Source organism: Simochromis diagramma, unplaced genomic scaffold (genome assembly GCF_900408965.1).
Source record: "Simochromis diagramma unplaced genomic scaffold, fSimDia1.1 OVJJ01000753.1, whole genome shotgun sequence".
Taxonomy (NCBI): Eukaryota; Metazoa; Chordata; class Actinopteri; order Cichliformes; family Cichlidae; genus Simochromis; species Simochromis diagramma.
In genome coordinates this window covers 18,196,724-18,214,321 of record NW_024387523.1, presented here as the reverse complement: position 1 = coordinate 18,214,321, position 17,598 = coordinate 18,196,724, and the positions used below count along the sequence as shown (strand labels likewise).

Genomic DNA, 17,598 nt, shown 5'->3' with positions numbered 1-17,598 from the left:
TGCCAATACTCCTCACTAGTTCCATCCATATTAAATAGGAATCAAACAGTAATGGGATCCCACAGGGCTCTATTTTGGGGCCTTTATATTTGACTTTTTGACCTGTCCAGGTTGTACCCTGCCTCACGATCTGAAAGTTTCAGTGACGTAAATAAACTTAATTTATGACTGGACATCTGGACATTTATGGTTTTGTGTGATAAGCCCAAGGAAAGGGCTTACTGTGGTGCCAGCGCTCTTGAACTTTAGTGCACACTGACTGAATCACATAAGCCCCAACACATGTGAAACTTAACATTATAAAATGTGATGAATATATGGCACATCAGTTTTACCTCCTTATTAATCTGCATCCATCATTATGCTGCATTCATCTCGTTTCCCCGTTTCAAGAGATCCATGATCTACTTGAAAACTATGCACAAAATACATAGCATACCTTTTTCAGACATCTGCATGAATAACTAGGCACAAGTGTGGTTGATGGAAAGAAGTATATAAAACACCTCTAAAACTAAGCCCCGCTTTCAGGATGCTATAGCCATAATTGGGCATTTTCAGTCAATTCAGAAAAGAACTACGTAGAATGCACTCCACACACACACAGTTTGATGCAGTGCCGGTCTCAGCTTTTTTTAAGCACACCTCTCCCGCCTCACTAAAAAAACGGAAAGAAGACTGTCATCAGTCCAAACGCCACCAGCTGTGTTCTCACCTGCCTCCCCAGCACCGCCCCGTTGAGCTCACTGCACCACTCCTCCCCTGCAGCCGAGCCCGGGACCACACCTCCACCACACACTAATATCAAACAATTACAGTTTCGGTTCACCCGCACATCTACACACAGTATTTGCTGCACCACTCTAGTTCATGTGTTAGTTTTAGACCTTGGATAAAAACAGTTTTCTATTTCATCCCATTAATGTACTTATTACACTCACATGAGAATGTGCAGCTATATCATACATTGGCTAAATATGGCCTGAGGGCTGGAATGTGATCCTTGGACTATCTCACTCCAGTCAGTAATATCCTTAAGAAAATTAAAGAACCCTTAAAAATGAAAATGGGAAGGGTTATGCAGGGGAATCTCAAGGTTTATGACTGTTCTAACACTGCACTGCTACTGAACTCTACTCCAGTGACATGTATTTCATCACTCATTCAGGCAGTGGTGCATATCAGACAACCGGCAAAATGCCGGCTAATTTATTTATTATTTACAGTACTGTGCAAAAGTCTCAAGCCACCATTTATTTCTTTATATATTTCTTGGAAATGTGGAAATATGTGAGGTGATTTATTGATAGGTGCAAATATAAAAGGAAATACAGTATACAAGGCAAAATCGGAGATTGTACAAATCTAACAAGCTTGAAAGTCAATATTTGGTATGACCACCTTCAACACTACCTGAACTCTCTTAGGCAAGCTTGCTCATAATTTATTTAAAGAGTCAAGGAATAGTTCGAGGCTTCTTAGACAATCAAAGCTCTTTGGATGTTGGCTGCCTTTTCTTCCATTCTCTATTAAGATGATCAAGATGATCCCACACTAATGCTGAGATCCAGGCTCTGGGGAGGCCAGTCCATGACTTATAGTGCTCCATTGTGTGTTTTTATATCCAGGTATGCTTCATTGACAGTCTGTTTGGGATCACTGTCATACTGAAAAATAAATCTGCTGCCAAACCATACATTGCAGATGGTATTGCACAGAGATCAATGTCTGATGGTACTTTTCTCTGTTTATAATTTCATCAGTGATTGAAATTATAAACACATATTATATTTTCAACAAGATCCTCATCGTAACTAGCTCATGTAACCCCAAACCAAGACAAAGTCTCCACCATCTTTTACTGATGACTGTAGAAACTCACTGTTGTGTTTCTCTTCTGTCCTCCTATGTACTTACTGATGACCATCCATTCCATTCAGGGTTGCAGATGTGCTAGGGACAGGGTGAAAAGCAGGGTATAACCTGAACAGCAACCTGTACATTAGTCTGTACATACAGTGATGTGAACCAAAGAATTTTGGGTTCCTTACGTGATCAGAAATGTTGTTCAGTCCACTTCTTTTGTAATCTGGCATACATAAGCCTTTTCTTCCCAGTTCCCTTTCTTAGGGACGGCTTCCTTACAGCCAACCTTTCACTTGCAACATTTCTGACGAGGCTTTAGTGAACAGTAGATGGATCATCTGAAGGGCCAGATGCATGTATCACGTCCTGTGTCAGGTCATTGCTGGGGTTTTTTCCTGTTTCTTACATACATGACTTTCAGTTGCTGTTTGTCTGCTGTGGAGAGTTTTTGGCAGGCTTTTTGGTACCATTTTTCTTAACTCTTCAATGATTCATGGGTCAAGTTTTAGTCATTTAGCACACGAAAATATTCCTCTGAAAATAGTCCAATACAGGGACAAGAATGAAAATGAGTGAAAAAGCAGCCAATGTCCAGAGAAGACTTTGAAAGACCAAAGCCTGGAGAACTAATGCACAATCATTAGAATTAAAATTCTCTTTGAAATAAGTTTGTGTTCACAGCAATTAATATGATTTTATTATATTAACATAGTGCGAGATTCTGTTGGCTTTAGACCAAAATTCCTGGTAGAAGCGTCCTCAATTGTTACTTTTCCTTTGAGTACATTCCAGAGCCTGTACTTTGTTGCTATTACTTGAGTGAATAGGTTAAATCATTAACAAGAGTATTACAAGAGTATTTTAATACAAGTATGTGCACTTCTAATTGAGTACAGAATATCTATAGTTGGGCCACCTCTGGTTAAAAGTTAGTATAGTTATAGAAGTTATTTGTATAGGCAATGTGCGTAGGACGGCTAAGAAACGCAAAATGCTCTGCGCATGCGCAATGATTCGGGCACACCTTAGCTCCCCATGTCAATCTCAAATTAACAGTGAGCGGCAGCAACACGAGTGCGAGGGCCCCGAATAGTAACGTAATGATGGTTTAAGAAGAACAAGTTCCAGCGTTACTCTGAAAAATACTTTTATAGCAGCCTGGTAAATTATTTAATAAGTTTTGCAAGGCACAGTTTTAACTGTTAGCATGTTTCCATCTTCTAGCAGGGTGAAACTCAACAGAGTAGCGCTAAAAGACGTTGTTGGGTTAAAGCTGACCCCGCGGCGGAGACGAGTCCCAAAGTTACTGAATAGAATTTCGGCTGAAAGCAAAAAACAAGAGAAAAACTTTGATTCCGTGCAGCTAATTTCAGAGAAAGATATGGTGTCACCTCCGGGCAGCAATAAACCCGACCAAAACTTAACGCACACAATGGGTTCCGAAAAGAAGACACAGCCGCCGAGCACTCACGACGAGGAGGAGCCGGAGGAGAATGGCTCAGGTACGCAGAAAACAAAGAGAAAGATAGACTCTGAGTCACGAGGCGCTGATAAACAAGACGGGCCGAACACTAGCAAGTATCAACAGAGCAAATGGGGGAGGGGGTGGGTCAGAAACATGTGCCTCAGACCACGGTTTATTTGGTGTGTTTTCAAACGGCTCCACGGTAGGACGAATCCAAGGAGTGAAAGGTCCAAATATCAAATGAAGCTGACAAGCCAGGCGACTCTGGCCAGGAGGAGGAGACAGACCGATTTAACGTCAGGGTAGATGTCATTTCAGACAGTGCGACGTTAATGGTAAAAGTGGTGTGGCACGCCGGGCTAAAAGCGTGAGGGTCGGTGTTAGAGAGGGACGGAGTTCAGTGAAGGCCACGTCCGCCGGGTGTGATCCTCAGCCCGCTGCTGCTTCTGCAAAATCGGGACGAGTGCGAAGGGAATCCCAAGTAAGGTGCACTTTAGCTGGATTATAAGTTAGAGTTTTTAAGGTTAAAGGTTTTAAGGTTGGTTAAATTGCACAGCCTTTAAATTGATTTTACAATCGTGCGTTTTGTGATAGGTTTATGCTTTTAGCTAACTCTTTGCTAATTTGTGCCAAATTGTGTCAGATGCTAAGCTAACAATGTGGTAAAGTCCTACTGAACACGATCCAGTTTTAGTGGATATCATGCAGTTCATGGTTGAACCTGACATGAAGGATCTTCTTAGCTATTACTTGCCCGGATTGGAGCTGATGGAGTTTAATTATATACTAACTAGCAGCCTGCTAATAGCAGATACATTTCCTGTTCATATAGTTGGCACTCGTCTTACTTGCTGAACATGAGCTAGATTGACTAAATAAATCCCCGGCTGTATATTCCTATTAAAGTTTTTTAATATAATCTATTTATTTTATAAAGTGTATAAAAACAATGTTGTTACAGATTTGTCCCCATATTGGACGTGATAGTACCACCGGTTGCTAGGGAAACATGCCTATTCCCACACTTTTTGGGAGTGGTTCTTATGTTCTTGAACGTTGCTCAAAAAGATGGTGCACTTGCCTGTAGTTTTTCATGTTTGTCTGCAAATACTGCTCTCCCAGCTGAAGTAAAACCTGAAGATGGTCTTGAAAGTGAAAGTTCAGCCTATGCAAGTCATTCACTATCATTTAAACCAAAATCCCGGTACTATGCCAGTGACCAAAGCAGTCAAAAGTATGTTTCATCCAAATGTTTGGGGAATACACCTTTTTCCCTAGTAGCAGGTGGTTGCCAGGGGGTCTCGCACTGGGTTATCAGCAATTCTTTAGTGAATGCCATTAACCTCTAGCATCCAGTCAAAACTGGCTGGAGTACTCAATTTTCCCTCATTACTGATGGTTGTGGGCCTGTGTGACTGAGGCCTTATTCACTTGCTCGTGATAGTCAAACGTCCAAATGGCAGGCAGTTTAATATCACATGGTTAGTGCTTCACATATCGACAAAACCTCAGTTGGGTAATTTGGGGATTGTCTCATTCACAGCCTGGGAAGCTGTTCCACATAGCTGCCACTCAAGCTTAGTGAACCTACTCTTTACAGTTCTTTATTAGAAGTGGGAACGTTAACCAAATGTATGTTTTCCAGGCTCAGTCAGTCGTTGTTACTAAATCATAACCAGTTATAAAGTAAGAGCTTTTTTTCTTTCTTTCTCTAAACCTTAACACACATTTACATTTTTGTATTTCAAGTTCCCTAAAGTCAATATCTTTTGAGTGATATTTTGGTTAGATGTCTGAAATAAGATCCCTGGTTAACACAAGCTCTAGACATTTTTTTCCTGCAATATAAAATACTTCAGTAAATAGTGCCCCAATTGTGAATCTTTTTTTTTTTTTTTTTACATTTTTTAATGCTGTCCATTGTCCCAGAGAAGGTGTTTTCTAGTAAATTATGTGTACAGTGTCATTGCACTGAACACAGAACATTTATGGCCTAACAAAAGTGTTATAATTTAGTGTCTTCATTTATTTCCTATGGAGCTTATTTTCTGACATAATTCAAAACCTCTCTGCCTTTTTGTTGTACCAGTCACAATTATAATCACTTATGGGTTAGCCTTCAAAAAAAGGGTTGTGCCTGGGTAGCTTCGGTAAATTAAACTGATATGAAAATCGATTTTTATTTTATTTATTTTCTCAAGGGTGAGACGTTAAGAAGGACAAATCCTAACAAAGTTCTTCAAGAAGCAAGTCTCCGTGACTCAGAAGCCATCTCAGCTGATTTTGAAGCCTATACCTAAATGAACAAAGAGAGCACCTTAACTTTGAGTTGTCATCAGAATTTAAAATTATATGCGGGGAAAAAAAAAAAAGTCCCTGCTCATCCTGACAGAACACTGAGCAAATGCCATTCTAGTTCATTTGAATAGACACTGTTGATTTAATTGATCCATGAGTAAATATATCCACAGCGATATATGTGAGGACGTCATCCACGTTCCTCAGTGCAGCAACACGATTGGTTCGTATATCTCCTGGTTTGGCTTTTCAAAATCAGAATCAGAAAGACTTTATTTATCCCCAAGGTGCAATTAAGGTACACCAGAGCAGCATGACGTTGAGGGTAAGGACAGGGCATAAACAGGCAATAAGAGTGAGATAATAAATACACAGAATATACAGTATATACACAGTTTTAAAATTTTGATTGATTTTCTTGATTTCTGTTCAGGTTTTTTTTCGTTTGATGCCTCTGTGATTAACTGGTCTGTTTGACTTTCCTGCCTCTAATGAAATCAGTCACTGCTCTAAGCCTTTGTCCAAGATGGTGAATGAGATGATCCCAAATGGTGCTGATATTGATTGGAATCGATGCTGTTTGAAAAGCAGTTATTAAAAAGAAAAAGAAAAAAGGAAAGAAAGCCACGGTGATGTTTCTTTCTGATGCATAGGTAAATCATTGTTATTTCGTTTTGCACTCTCTGACAGTGTTTTGTTTCCACTTGCAGATGTTGGTAGACATAAAGAGCCAAATCTCTCCGGTCTTACTGGTTCAGAAGTGTTACTAAGAAGAGCCGTCGGAGCCTCCCACTGTGGTCTCTGTGGGGAATGTAAATACACTTCCCCTCAGCGCAAGGTGCCGGGTAAGCTAAAAAGAGCTAGCCCAGGGTCAGAGCCACCTGCTGCTCAGTCAGAAATCGAAAAAGAAAACACAATCACTCAGAGCTCTAAGAAGATTATCGTGTGGATAAACCAGTATCCCAAAGTGATCCTTTGTGACGTTGCCAAAAAATGTGAAGCTTGCGGTCACGATTGTGGGTATGCGTTACCGGATGCTCTCGAGAACAAGGTTGTGCGTTGCTTCCAGCAGGAGATGAGAGCTTCAATACGGTTTTGGCCTACTTGTTTAAGGCATAATGAATCAGAAACTGAGAAAAAGGCTCTGTTTAAAAGTAGCAAGTGTTGTCCAAGTGCTCAGGATGAGAAGACCGTCTGTCAGTCTCAAAGTCTGATCCGCCAGAACCACCTGGATGAAGGCATGCATTCACAGCCATTATCCCATCATACCGTGAGTCCTTTCCACCGGAGTCAGACAGGCGAAGACTCTGCAACTTGTTCTGCTTCTTTTTTACTAGATGAGCATACAAAGACAGGCAACTGCAGAGGTGGCATGCGTGACAGAGATGCTGAAGTGGACCTTGGTCCAGGATCTGATCCAGTAAGCCCAGAGACTTGTAGAGAAAAAGGAAAGGTAGGGGATAGCATTGAGTGCAGCAGCACTTTGGACTTCGCGCCCACCGATAAGTGTAGCGCTTCAGGTGGTCAGAAAGGCGATCCCACAAATGCTGATGGATCACACGTGTTGTCAGATCTCATCGATCATGTTAGTGACGAGGATACAGATGCACCAGAGTCGTACACTTGCCAGAGAGTAAGGGCGTATTTGAGAAAAATACATTTTTCATGTGCACGCACTTACATGGCCTGGCCTTTCTCAAAGACTTGCACAGCAAATGCTTCTACCACAGCAGGGACTATTGATCCATCAGCAAAGGATGGGATTGACTCTGCAACAGCTAATCAAAGTATGCCAGGTTCATCCAGTAACCTGTTCAAGGACATTCCCCCGAAGGCGTCTACAGAGAAATGGGAAGAGGATGGAGAAAGCGCTTTTGCTCAGGGAAATGAGAAAAGGCACAGAAAAGACATGGAGACCTCACCGCTGTTTAACCAGCCTGAAGAGTTAGAAACCAGGCCTAATTCAGATACGGCATCATTCCCCCCTCCAGCTCAGTGTGGAAGGGAGCGTGGCACTGATGGAGTCTCAGCCTCGGCTTTGCTAGTTAATGGACCAGAAACTGTCACCTCCATATCGACCCCTTCCCCCTCAGTCCTCGGCCTGAGTGACTGGGACACTGCCACCACTCTGTCTCTTATGTCATCTCCATTCACACAGGGCAGCATGAGCAGCCTCTCAGCCACAACATCTTCTCTCCCACCTTCATCGCTTATTCCCAAGAGAGTCAATGTTGCTGACAAAATATTGTCCTCCTGTGAAGAAGCCCAAACAGCTTCTTCCTCTCCCAATGTTCCTCTGCACAGCCCTGACTCCTTTCATTCATGTGAATCCTTTGTCCTTCCTCAAGATGAACATGAAAATGACAAGGAACCATTCCCATGCAGGAGCCCCCCCAGACTGGACCCATATTATTGTGCAAGTCTGTTTAGGGGCAATGCTTCAGTGGGTTCACTATTGTGCAGCATCTCCCAGGAACACTGCGTAGAGTCAGACTTGAATGAATTCATGCTTCCACCTTTGCTCTCCCCTGTCCATTCACCACAACGGCAGTTGTGCCAGAGAAGCTTCTCGTGCTGCAGCTCAAGCAGTACAGATGAGGAAGAAATGAACAAAGATGCGAGCAACTTGCCACAAAATGATAATTGCAAGGATTGTCTTGAGCACCATATTGAAGAGTTGGAAAGAGACTTGTCAGACTTTACAACTCCTGAGACACCAAGGGAACCTCAGTCTTCTCCCAGCAGTGAAGAAGAAAGTGATGACGAGGATGATGTGGAGCAGGGTAACCGAATTTCAGAACAAGTTTCCTTACATCGTAAAATAAAGCCGAGCCTTAGCTCAGGTGTTCTGACAGAGCCCTGCTCTTCTTCCTGCAGCGACGAAAAGAACGGTGCGGCCTTGAGTGATGGAGAATCACACTCGGACACAGAAGAGGGATCAAGCCCGTCTAAAATAGCAAACAGGGAAGAGGATAAAACCCAAGGAGAAGCAGCTGGTGATTCTCAGCCTGGCATTTTGGACGAGTTAACAGCCTACGAACAGGACATCCTGCTTGTTGACGTGATCCAGGACGACCCAGAACTGTTTGACAACCTGCCTGATCAAAGTTTGCTGAAGCTGGGTCCTACCCGAGCTGCCGAGGCTCCGGGAACCAAACCTGCTGCTGTGGTGAATACTCCAAGAAGAGATGGAGCGTCACAGGAGCTGCAAGAGAGGTAAGGTCTTATATTTAACATTAAGTCCTGCAAGTGAAAGATGAATTGTTGAATGCTTTATAAATAAAAGTTACTTTTGTTCTAGATTGGCTCCGGTTACTGTGGGTTTGCCTTGTGACAGTCCCAATAACACAGGTACGATCAGTGCGCAGAGAAACTGAGCCATGATGACAGTGTCTTCTATATTTTATTGTTTCCTTTGATATGTATAAAGTGAAAATAAGACAAAAGAAGCTAAACATTTTTAAAAAAGGAAAATAAGTAAAAACAGTAGAACGCTCGGTAAAAGTAAAGGCATGTCAGTGTTTGTGACTCAACCTAAAGTTCTGCCACATGGATGGGACGCAGTGCTGGTCTGACAGCCAGAGTCTGTGATTTTTACCTGTTATGATCTAAAGTAACAGGGTTGCTGTTAGGGCTGTTTGATATAATGATATATATCGGATGACCATATGAAAACATCTATTGTTTCATTTTACGCTATCATTTGTTTCGTGGTGTCACAAAATAAATTGTTTACAGTAATATTTTTTTCATGGTTTTGATGGTCACTGTAGAATTAATTTTACTTAAGTTCTCTCTTTCTCTTATATTTAATATAACCACACTACTGACGGACAAGCGACTGCTTTTATGTGTTGTCATTAGCAACAATGACAGTAAAACTATCGCGTGGCTCCGCCGTCCGCTTATTTTCCAAATAAACCTTTCACAATAAAGCTGAAGATCCTGTTAAGATTTTTCAAAATAAACCGAATCACGTGAAATAGTATGCAGAGTGTTTACGGACAAGAAGCTAAAAGGAGCCGTCAGGTGCTAAAAAATAAACCTTAGAACAGGATTTTGCCTGCAGCGCGCCGTGTAATAAATGCTCACAAATAAAACTGTGGCTGTTTCAACTTGTGTCTTAAAATGTAGTTTAATGCATCGGTGCATTATCATTGTTGGGATGATAAATGTCTTATATCGGGATATGAGATTTTGGTCATATCACACAGCCCTAGTTGCTGTGAAAGAAATGGAGAAAGCTGCTTGTTTTTTTTTTGTTTTTTTTACAGATATAGATAAACAGCTGGAGTCTGGAGTTTTATGGATTCACTTACTTGCTGGAAAGAGCAGTCCGACTGCAGTTAAAGCAATAAAAATGTCCTGGTTGATTCTTTTATGTGGCTAAAATCCACTTTGGCACCTCTGCAGCAGTACATTACTAAGTTACTTAGTTCTTGCATTGCTCCTAATATCTCAAACTGTTTTTAATTCAAAGATTAGAGAGACATGTAAACTGGTTTTACGGAGCTTACTGAAAATCCCAACAGCTCCTAAATGAGAAACTCACTGCTTTTAAAAGGAAATTACATTTTTTTGCATTTTATATTTAACTGACTGCTTATGATGTCCCACATGGAAAATACCAACATGTCTAAGTTGTTTATCGCCATTAAGCTTTAAAGGATTGATTTTCTTTTTTTTGTGGTTAATATTGTGCAGTAAGTTGATTTGCTTACATGAGTTTCAAAGCTTGTGGTCCTTTTGTGAGAAATGAAATGTGTTAAATGTGATTATATTTTGTCCAGTACAGATGTTTGTTCAAAATTTCAAGTTATTGTCTCAGACGTTTTAGTTAGTAAGTGGAAATTTTAAGATGCCTAACTCAACTAACTTTGATAATGGCCATTATAATGGAGACAATGGCCTGAAATGACCCAATTTTCAAATGACCCAAAACTTTGACATACTTTAAAAAAAATTCCCCTCTATGATTGGAACAGACTTCAGTAGTCCAGAGATTAACTTGTGATTGTTTTTTTTTTTTTCTTCTTCAAATCCTATAGAGGAGAGTAACAGCAGGCCATGGAGACCTCATTCTAGCAGCACCCATACTGGAACACAGAGCGACACATGCCCTACCTCCACTGAGAAGCAAAGCAAACATGTGGTAAAGTAATGGGTCCTCTGCACCTCTGCACAATCAGATAGATAGATAGAGAAAGGAGCAGCGTGCACGTCAGTGGTTTTAACTTCCCTGAGGTTTTGTAGAAAAACATGGCAGGGCTTTTAACAGGGCTTCTCCTGCATAAATGCTCTCTGTGCATTTTAGAGAGCACTGAGTCTGATGTATTACAGCGACAATGTTTAAAGATCTGACACATCAAATACTGAATTTAAATAATTGTATTTTCAAAGGAATGGGTGTTTCATACATTATCCTGCTTCTAAAGTATAATAAATGCACAATAGTGTATCTGTCATGTGTTGTTGTTTTTTTCTCCAATAGGTTCAATCTGATACCAACAGCAATCATGTAAATAGTGGCCCAGAAAGGTACCAGTTTGCTTAGTGCACATGACCTGATCTTTGATTTGTCACATTAATCGTTCAGTCTTGCGATCATCATATTGTTTATGTTCTGTAACAGGAGCCAGCCCATCAAGACGGTGAACTCCTTTCAAAACATCCCCCCACTCATGTCCATGGGAACCGGTGAGGGAGAATGAAAAGGGCTCAGACAATGAACTTTAATTGCTGTTACGTTTATCTTGTTCTCACTAATAACTCCTCATTTTATAACTTAATTGCCAATGTGAGTGCTCAGCGTTACTTTATTCTTTGGCTCTTCTGGTCTCCAAGCAGGGGCATGGATCACAAACTCAGCAAACATGATGGATTTTAGGCGCCTGAAATCAAGTTCTGTAAGTGTTCCTTTGTATATTACCATGTTGCTACTGGAAAAAATGCTCAGTTTAAATACATGTTCGGTGGCGTTAGCATAGATTGGACTTTCCAGTTATTTAATAGAATATAACTGAAATAAATCTGGAAAAGTCAGAACTGGTTTTAGAAGTTCTAGTGGGACAACTAATTTTAAACTTATAAAGAAATTACTGTCATATATATCTGGAGATATGAGGGTCCTTTCCATAGTCTGTGTATAAAGATGGATGTGGACTTTTGAAAATGAATCTCAAATACCTTTAAATCTCTGACCTCAGTAAACAACTCACTGATGAGTTTGTGGTCTCTAAAACTAATGAATCCTTGCTGAATACAGCACGATTTCCACTTTCTAAACCATGAACAGAAATGGCCTCAGTTTCACGGTCTGCTCTAACAATCATTCGGTTTCAGCTTGAGGTTTCCCAAAAGAATTAAACTAATGTCGCCGTGGTTACTGTAGATGTACAGTTTGTTCTTCTGTACAATAAATATGTTTTGCACTGTGGGTGAATTGCATTGCTATAACTTGACTGTGTGATGCCGTCTAAATGCTCAGTACTGCAGGCTGTACTTCAGTGAATCACTGACCTGTGGGTTCAAAATGTGTCGCTTCCAACATCTGCCTATGGAGGGGGATGAAAAGGTACACTCTGTGGTTTTTACTTTATTTATTTATTTTTTTTTCCTTGATTTCACCAAAGACAGTAAATTGTTTGTGTATTGTGTAAATTTTATGTTTTTAATCTTGAATTTAAAAAATCAAATTGAATTGTTGGAGATTGCAGGGCCAACATCACCCTCTGTTGTGACATCGCTGTAATTGCACACTTTCTTTTTCATTTGCTAGTTTTGTATTGAAAACGTGACAAGATTCATCAAAAATCCAACGTGCCTTCAGAAAGCAGGTGAGTTTCCTTCCTTTCCTTCCCACTTCTCTTTTTCTCCCACAGCCTTTGTGCACGCTGCATGCTAAACTGATTGCCCATCTTTGCTGCGTCATCGGTCTCCTTTCTCCTCTCCTGCTCTACTCCTGTTCTCCTCAGGAGCTGTGTTTACAGGATATTACCAGAAAAACCCACCAGGAGTGTATTTCTCTTTGCCGATATTTTTCTCCCTCCTCTGGGCTCTGCTGAAAGCTGGCATGTTGTCCGAGGTCTTCTCCGTCCTCAGTGTTGGCTTGGCTCACAACATAGTGGTCAGTGTAGCAGTCCTGACATTAACCACGGAGAAAACTAAACAACTGATTGATGCTGACATGAGATTAGACGTTGATCTTGTTTTCTTTTTAGCCCAGCCACGAGTTCCTCCTCTCCCTTTTTAACTGCGTGAGAGAAAAGGGTCTGATGGGCTTTGTGCCTGAACTCATGCAGCTCACTTTCAAGGTATCAGTTGTTTGCCTTTCATTATGCTCAGAGTTTAGCTCATTTGTTTTATGTGCCTCTGGAAGAATTTAGACTATCTGTCTGTATGTTTACAGATGGCCAACGCTGGACTAGAGCTGAGTTTGGACTGCCTCGACTGTGTAAGGAACACTCCTCTTTTCCAGCAAATGATTCATCCAAACTCTCCTTCGGTGTCCGGCAACAACAAGTGAGTGAGCCACAAAGTTCACAGTTGTTTTCATTTGTTAATCATAACTCTTATAATTCTTATTTTCACTCTTAAAGGGTTTCCCCTGGTGCACCGTTTCCAGAGTACCTGAATTTAGCCCATTCCATTGTGGAAATGGAGGTAAGAGCTTCACATCTTTTGACAGCTTTGTCTGTAAAGATGGTGGTGCGTTGTGCTCATGTGTGTATTTGTTGTCTGTGTCAGCTTTGTATGAAACAAGAGGACTGGAGGAGGATAGGTGAGGTTTTTAGAGGGATCTGCCAGTCCAACCAGCACCCCAGCCAAGTGGAGCGCATCAGTGGTCGCATTGCTGTCGCGCTCCTGTCTGAGGGCAAAGACAAGCTGTCACTGCCCTTTTCTGTATTTGCTGAGACAGGTAAAAGCTCTAAGTAGAGATAAACATCAGTTTTCTTCCCCCGGTGTGGTTCTGTGTACTAGCACCTTCCAGATTCCAATCTGGAGGGGAAAAAAAGTAGCTGTTCATTTATTTATTCATTCAAATGTTCTTTAGTGTGTCAGAATGAAAGTGAGGACAGCATGGTGAGGAGTTTCGTAGGCAGAATTGGAGTCTCTCTGATGTTACGGTACCACAAAACGCATCAGTGGGCCAAGGTAATCAGGCCGTGCAGCTCGCATCACTCTCTCCTCGTCACATCTGAGCAGCATCTTCGAATTTAGGATGTCATTGTTTGTCTGTCATGTTTACTGATGCAGGGTCGCAGGGTGGTCGAGACGCTGTCTGTTTTAAAAGTCGGCTTCTCAACTCTGAAAGGTCTGTTTGGGAACGAGGACGGAGCGTCACGATGCTGCCTGATCACTGTGGCTGCAGAGGTCTTCCTCCTGAGTGGCAGCGTGGAGGGAGCTCTGAACACACTCCGAGGTAGTGACTCGTGAAGCTGATCGATGTTCATTTAGCTAATGTCGTCATGCTTAAAATGTAACCAGCGTTTTATTTTCATGGTTTATAAGTGCAGACTTTCACAGCTTGAATAAAAATGGGATTTATGCTGCATTAGCAAAGCAAAGTCATCTAAAGGGCCAACTTTTAACTGGTGCCGAGATATGTCAACTTTACAGCTAATAGCTGTTTGTGTCAACAAGCTGATTCCCAAAGATATTATTTTGCGCCTGTCTAAACTGTGTCATCTTTGGCATAAAGAAATGGGAACAAATTATGTCTGTGTAGTTTCTCATTCATGGTAGTCTTAAGAGCTTGGAAAAAAGGAGACTTCATTACGTTTGTCAAGACATTTGATCCAAGAGGCTTTTTCGGATCAGAACTGAAGTTTTCTTCTTTTTCTGAGCTTTTAAGATGAAAACATGATTTCTTTTGTTTTTGTGACTGGCTGCTAAAAACAAAGTGCCTGAAGAATCAAAGTCAGAAATTGTCTGATATGTATGGGCCATTATGAATCATTTTATGCTTGGATGAGTTCTATGTCAGTGTTAAGTAGCTTTGCAAACAAAGTGGTCAGGCGCAAGGACTGCGCTGAAGATGAGGGGAAAAGCAACCAATGTCTAAAAGAAAGATTTGAATGACCATCAGAAAGTGCTGAGAGCTGCTGCTCAGGATCAGTTGTGTAACAAAGACAAGTCTGGCTTCTTGCGAGGAAAGTGTAAAAAATGACTCAAGACTTTGCACAATCCTCAATAATAGGTTTCCATTAATGTCTTTTCTTAACACTCACAAACTTAAAGTTCTTTTCCCTGTAAATCAGTAAAAGCAAATTTGGTTTTATGTCCTCAGACTTTATGTGGAAACCTTAAAAGTGATAGTCGTCTCGCTGCCCTGAGAAATGTTAGCTTTCATAGTCTTGTAGGTAATGTTGTAGAACTGTGAAACCAGTTATTTGCTGAATTGTTTAAATTTTGTTTATACATCTGTTAATCCAGAAAACAAGTGGTTCCTGAGTTCGTCCTCATGGCCGTGTGAGCCTGCCGATCTGGAGAGTAGGACTCGTGTGCTGATACGTCTGGCTGAAAAAACCTCTCACAGAGACACGCTGGAGCTTCTCTGTAATCTTCCTGGAGTTAAAGAGTCAAGTGGTGAGTAACCTACAGAGAGCTGAAATTAAAGTTAAAAAAACAAACAAACAATGATACAGCAGGTTAGTCAGCTTTGCTACTAAACTGGCCAGATCAGTATCCCACAAGTTTAACTGACTCGCTACACTCTGATTAGAAAGTGCTGGTTTAATTTTGTACAGTGTTTGCTAGCGCTAATAGATGCTCAGCTGTGAGAAAAATTTAGTTGATAAAGAGGTTTTTCTTTTTTCTCCAGACTCGATGGATATCTCCAGGTACAGCCCCTTGTTTAACTCTCACCTTCAAGTGTGTGTGGACAGGCAGATACTTCCTGTGGCTTCAGACACGGTGGACTTTATGCTCTCTAAAAACCTGGCTGTTGACCACACAGTGCTTCGGATACTTTTACAGAAACTGGGCAAGCAAAACCTCTGGCTCCGGGCTCGGGAAGTCTTCAAACGTAAGTACCACACTCTGGTTTTTACTGCTACACTTACATCGTTGCATCATAAATGTGAGTTGTCGAAGGCAGGAAACAGCTGCAGATTCTATTACGGCACCAGATGTTGAGTCTGATCAGTCTCAGCTAACGTTTACAAATGGTCAAAGATTTGGATTAGATTAGACTCTGAGGTGTGCTCGCTGCGTTCATGTTCATTAGATTCTCTGAGTGTGGGCTACTACCCTGGAGTCTCAGCTCCCCCTGGTTTCATGACACTGATTGTCCCCTGTCGACTGGGGGAGGTGGAGCTGGCTCTCACCTTCGAGATGTTCATCACTGTCAACGCAACAGTCATTCACCACCTATCAGAGCCCACTACTTCTCTCACCATTACTCTCAAAAGGTAAATTGTGTTTTTGTGTATAAGGAGCCTGTTCAGATGGAATCAGTGAAATATTGGCATTGGGGGGGGGGCTGGATTGATGTCAATTAACTTTGATATGTGATAATTTCACCCAGAAATAAAGAACTCTTTGCATTCAAAATTATGAAAAACGATTGTCCATGGTGAGTGTGTGTAAAGATTCGACTACAGTGGTACGTGATGTTCGTGCTTTCTCCTCTTCCAGGACTCAAAACTGTGAGAGCGAGTACCTCTCTGCTGGCAGCCGCCTCCTCTCTGCAGCTTGTATCCCTCAGCCCAAACTAATAGTCCATTACACAGCAGTCAACTCAGAACAAGAACAAGTGTTCATGCTGGACGTTCCCTCTGCCCGCCGCTGGCTCCGCCACAATCATCTGTGGGCCCATGAGGTGTGGACACACTAAACCACCAGCTGCTTATTTCTTTGCTGTCTACAGAACTCCTTCTCTTTCCTTTAGAAACTGCTTGTGCTCAACAGCCGCTGACTCTCAGGAAAACAACCAATGAAATCAGGAATATGAAAGATTGCATATTTCTTGGTCATGTTTCAATTGACTTGAACTGAGGAGCAGAAAAACACAAAGACCAAAAACTACGATTCTTTTCTTTCTTTCTATCTTTATTTTTTTTTTTGGTTCAGAGTAGTTTTAAAATAGGTTAAGAGGTTGTTTCCTGAGTTCTTTTAGCTGATTTGTCAATCTGTTTGTGAGATTGACTCTTTGAAAGCAAAAACTCTGTTTAGGAACAGAGTCCAGCATGTTTGTTGCACGATTGTGTTTACTTCATTGTAAATAACATCTGAGTGTAAATAGGTATATATTTATAATGGTGTTTAGTCTTTGACAGTATTATGTTGTTATATTAATGTCAAAACCTCAATTGTTGCCAGTTAAGGAGCTGTGATTTACATTTTCTTTGTATGAAGTTTTTATGTATCTCTATATATACCGTATATATATATATAAAAAAAGGTTCTACTTAAAAAAAAAAAAGGCTCTTTTTTTTTTTTTCTTCGTTCAAATGAGAAAGGACATTTCTCTAAAAAGTGATTTTTGGATTTGACCACAGTTGCTTCCCTGCAGTCTTTAACTTTTCTCCTCCAGCGATGATGTAGCAGGTAAATGCAGCGTTACTGGAATCTCAGATTCTGGCCACTTTACAATACACAACATTACTTATAATTTCTGTTCCAGAGAACTTTCCTATTCAAAATTCTTTCAGGCATGTTTTCCTCTTCTTTTCGCAGCCAGCATCGCTCACTGTACGGGTCTCATTTTATGGTCCCTGTAGTAGAAGACGGGTTCCTCATGAAAGAAAAAAATCAGTTATCTGTGACTGCGACATGTTTGAGGAGCTTGATTACTGGAACATCAGTTGAGGCGTGAAGCATTTGACGCGGTGTCTTGGTTAAAAAGCACGACACTGGCTGACTGACATGTCTGATCGTGCGTGACAGAAAGGTGGATTTAATATTGTTGCAGAGTCTTTGCAGCATAGGTTGAAATGTCTGTCACAAAAATATCAAAGTGCTGATTG

General features: G+C 41.2%; 1 protein-coding gene across 2 annotated transcripts; it reads left to right on the top strand.

The window, feature by feature from the left end:
• Window positions 1-2,628: 2,628 nt before the first annotated feature.
• topaz1 (testis and ovary specific PAZ domain containing 1) lies at window positions 2,629-17,022 on the top strand. Of its 2 annotated transcripts, none has more exons than XM_040020217.1 (20): window positions 2,629-3,368; window positions 6,340-8,845; window positions 8,931-8,980; window positions 10,678-10,781; window positions 11,121-11,167; window positions 11,262-11,326; window positions 11,477-11,535; window positions 12,117-12,203; window positions 12,408-12,465; window positions 12,604-12,755; window positions 12,850-12,942; window positions 13,038-13,150; window positions 13,228-13,291; window positions 13,376-13,547; window positions 13,683-13,783; window positions 13,886-14,051; window positions 15,065-15,217; window positions 15,453-15,656; window positions 15,858-16,041; window positions 16,268-17,022. In XM_040020217.1, the coding sequence occupies exons 1-20, from the start codon at window positions 3,074-3,076 to the stop codon at window positions 16,464-16,466; spliced, it is 4,872 nt and encodes a 1,623-aa protein (XP_039876151.1). In that variant the 5' UTR covers window positions 2,629-3,073; the 3' UTR covers window positions 16,467-17,022. The 2 variants fall into 2 exon arrangements, with proteins under 2 accessions (XP_039876151.1, XP_039876150.1); XM_040020216.1 differs by having other exon boundaries at window positions 2,631-3,368; window positions 11,474-11,535.
• Window positions 17,023-17,598: the final 576 nt, after the last annotated feature.

What these genes read in the sequence shown, in the direction of transcription:
- topaz1 (XM_040020216.1), top strand. Translation starts at nt 3,074, where the DNA reads ATGTTTCCATCTTCTAGCAGGGTGAAACTCAACAGAGTAGCGCTAAAA. An exon ending in ATTCCATTGTGGAAATGGAG is followed by an intron (nt 13,292 to 13,375) that starts GTAAGAGCTTCA and finishes TGTCTGTGTCAG; the next exon opens with CTTTGTATGAAACAAGAGGA. An exon ending in TTCTGTATTTGCTGAGACAG is followed by an intron (nt 13,548 to 13,682) that starts GTAAAAGCTCTA and finishes AATGTTCTTTAG; the next exon opens with TGTGTCAGAATGAAAGTGAG.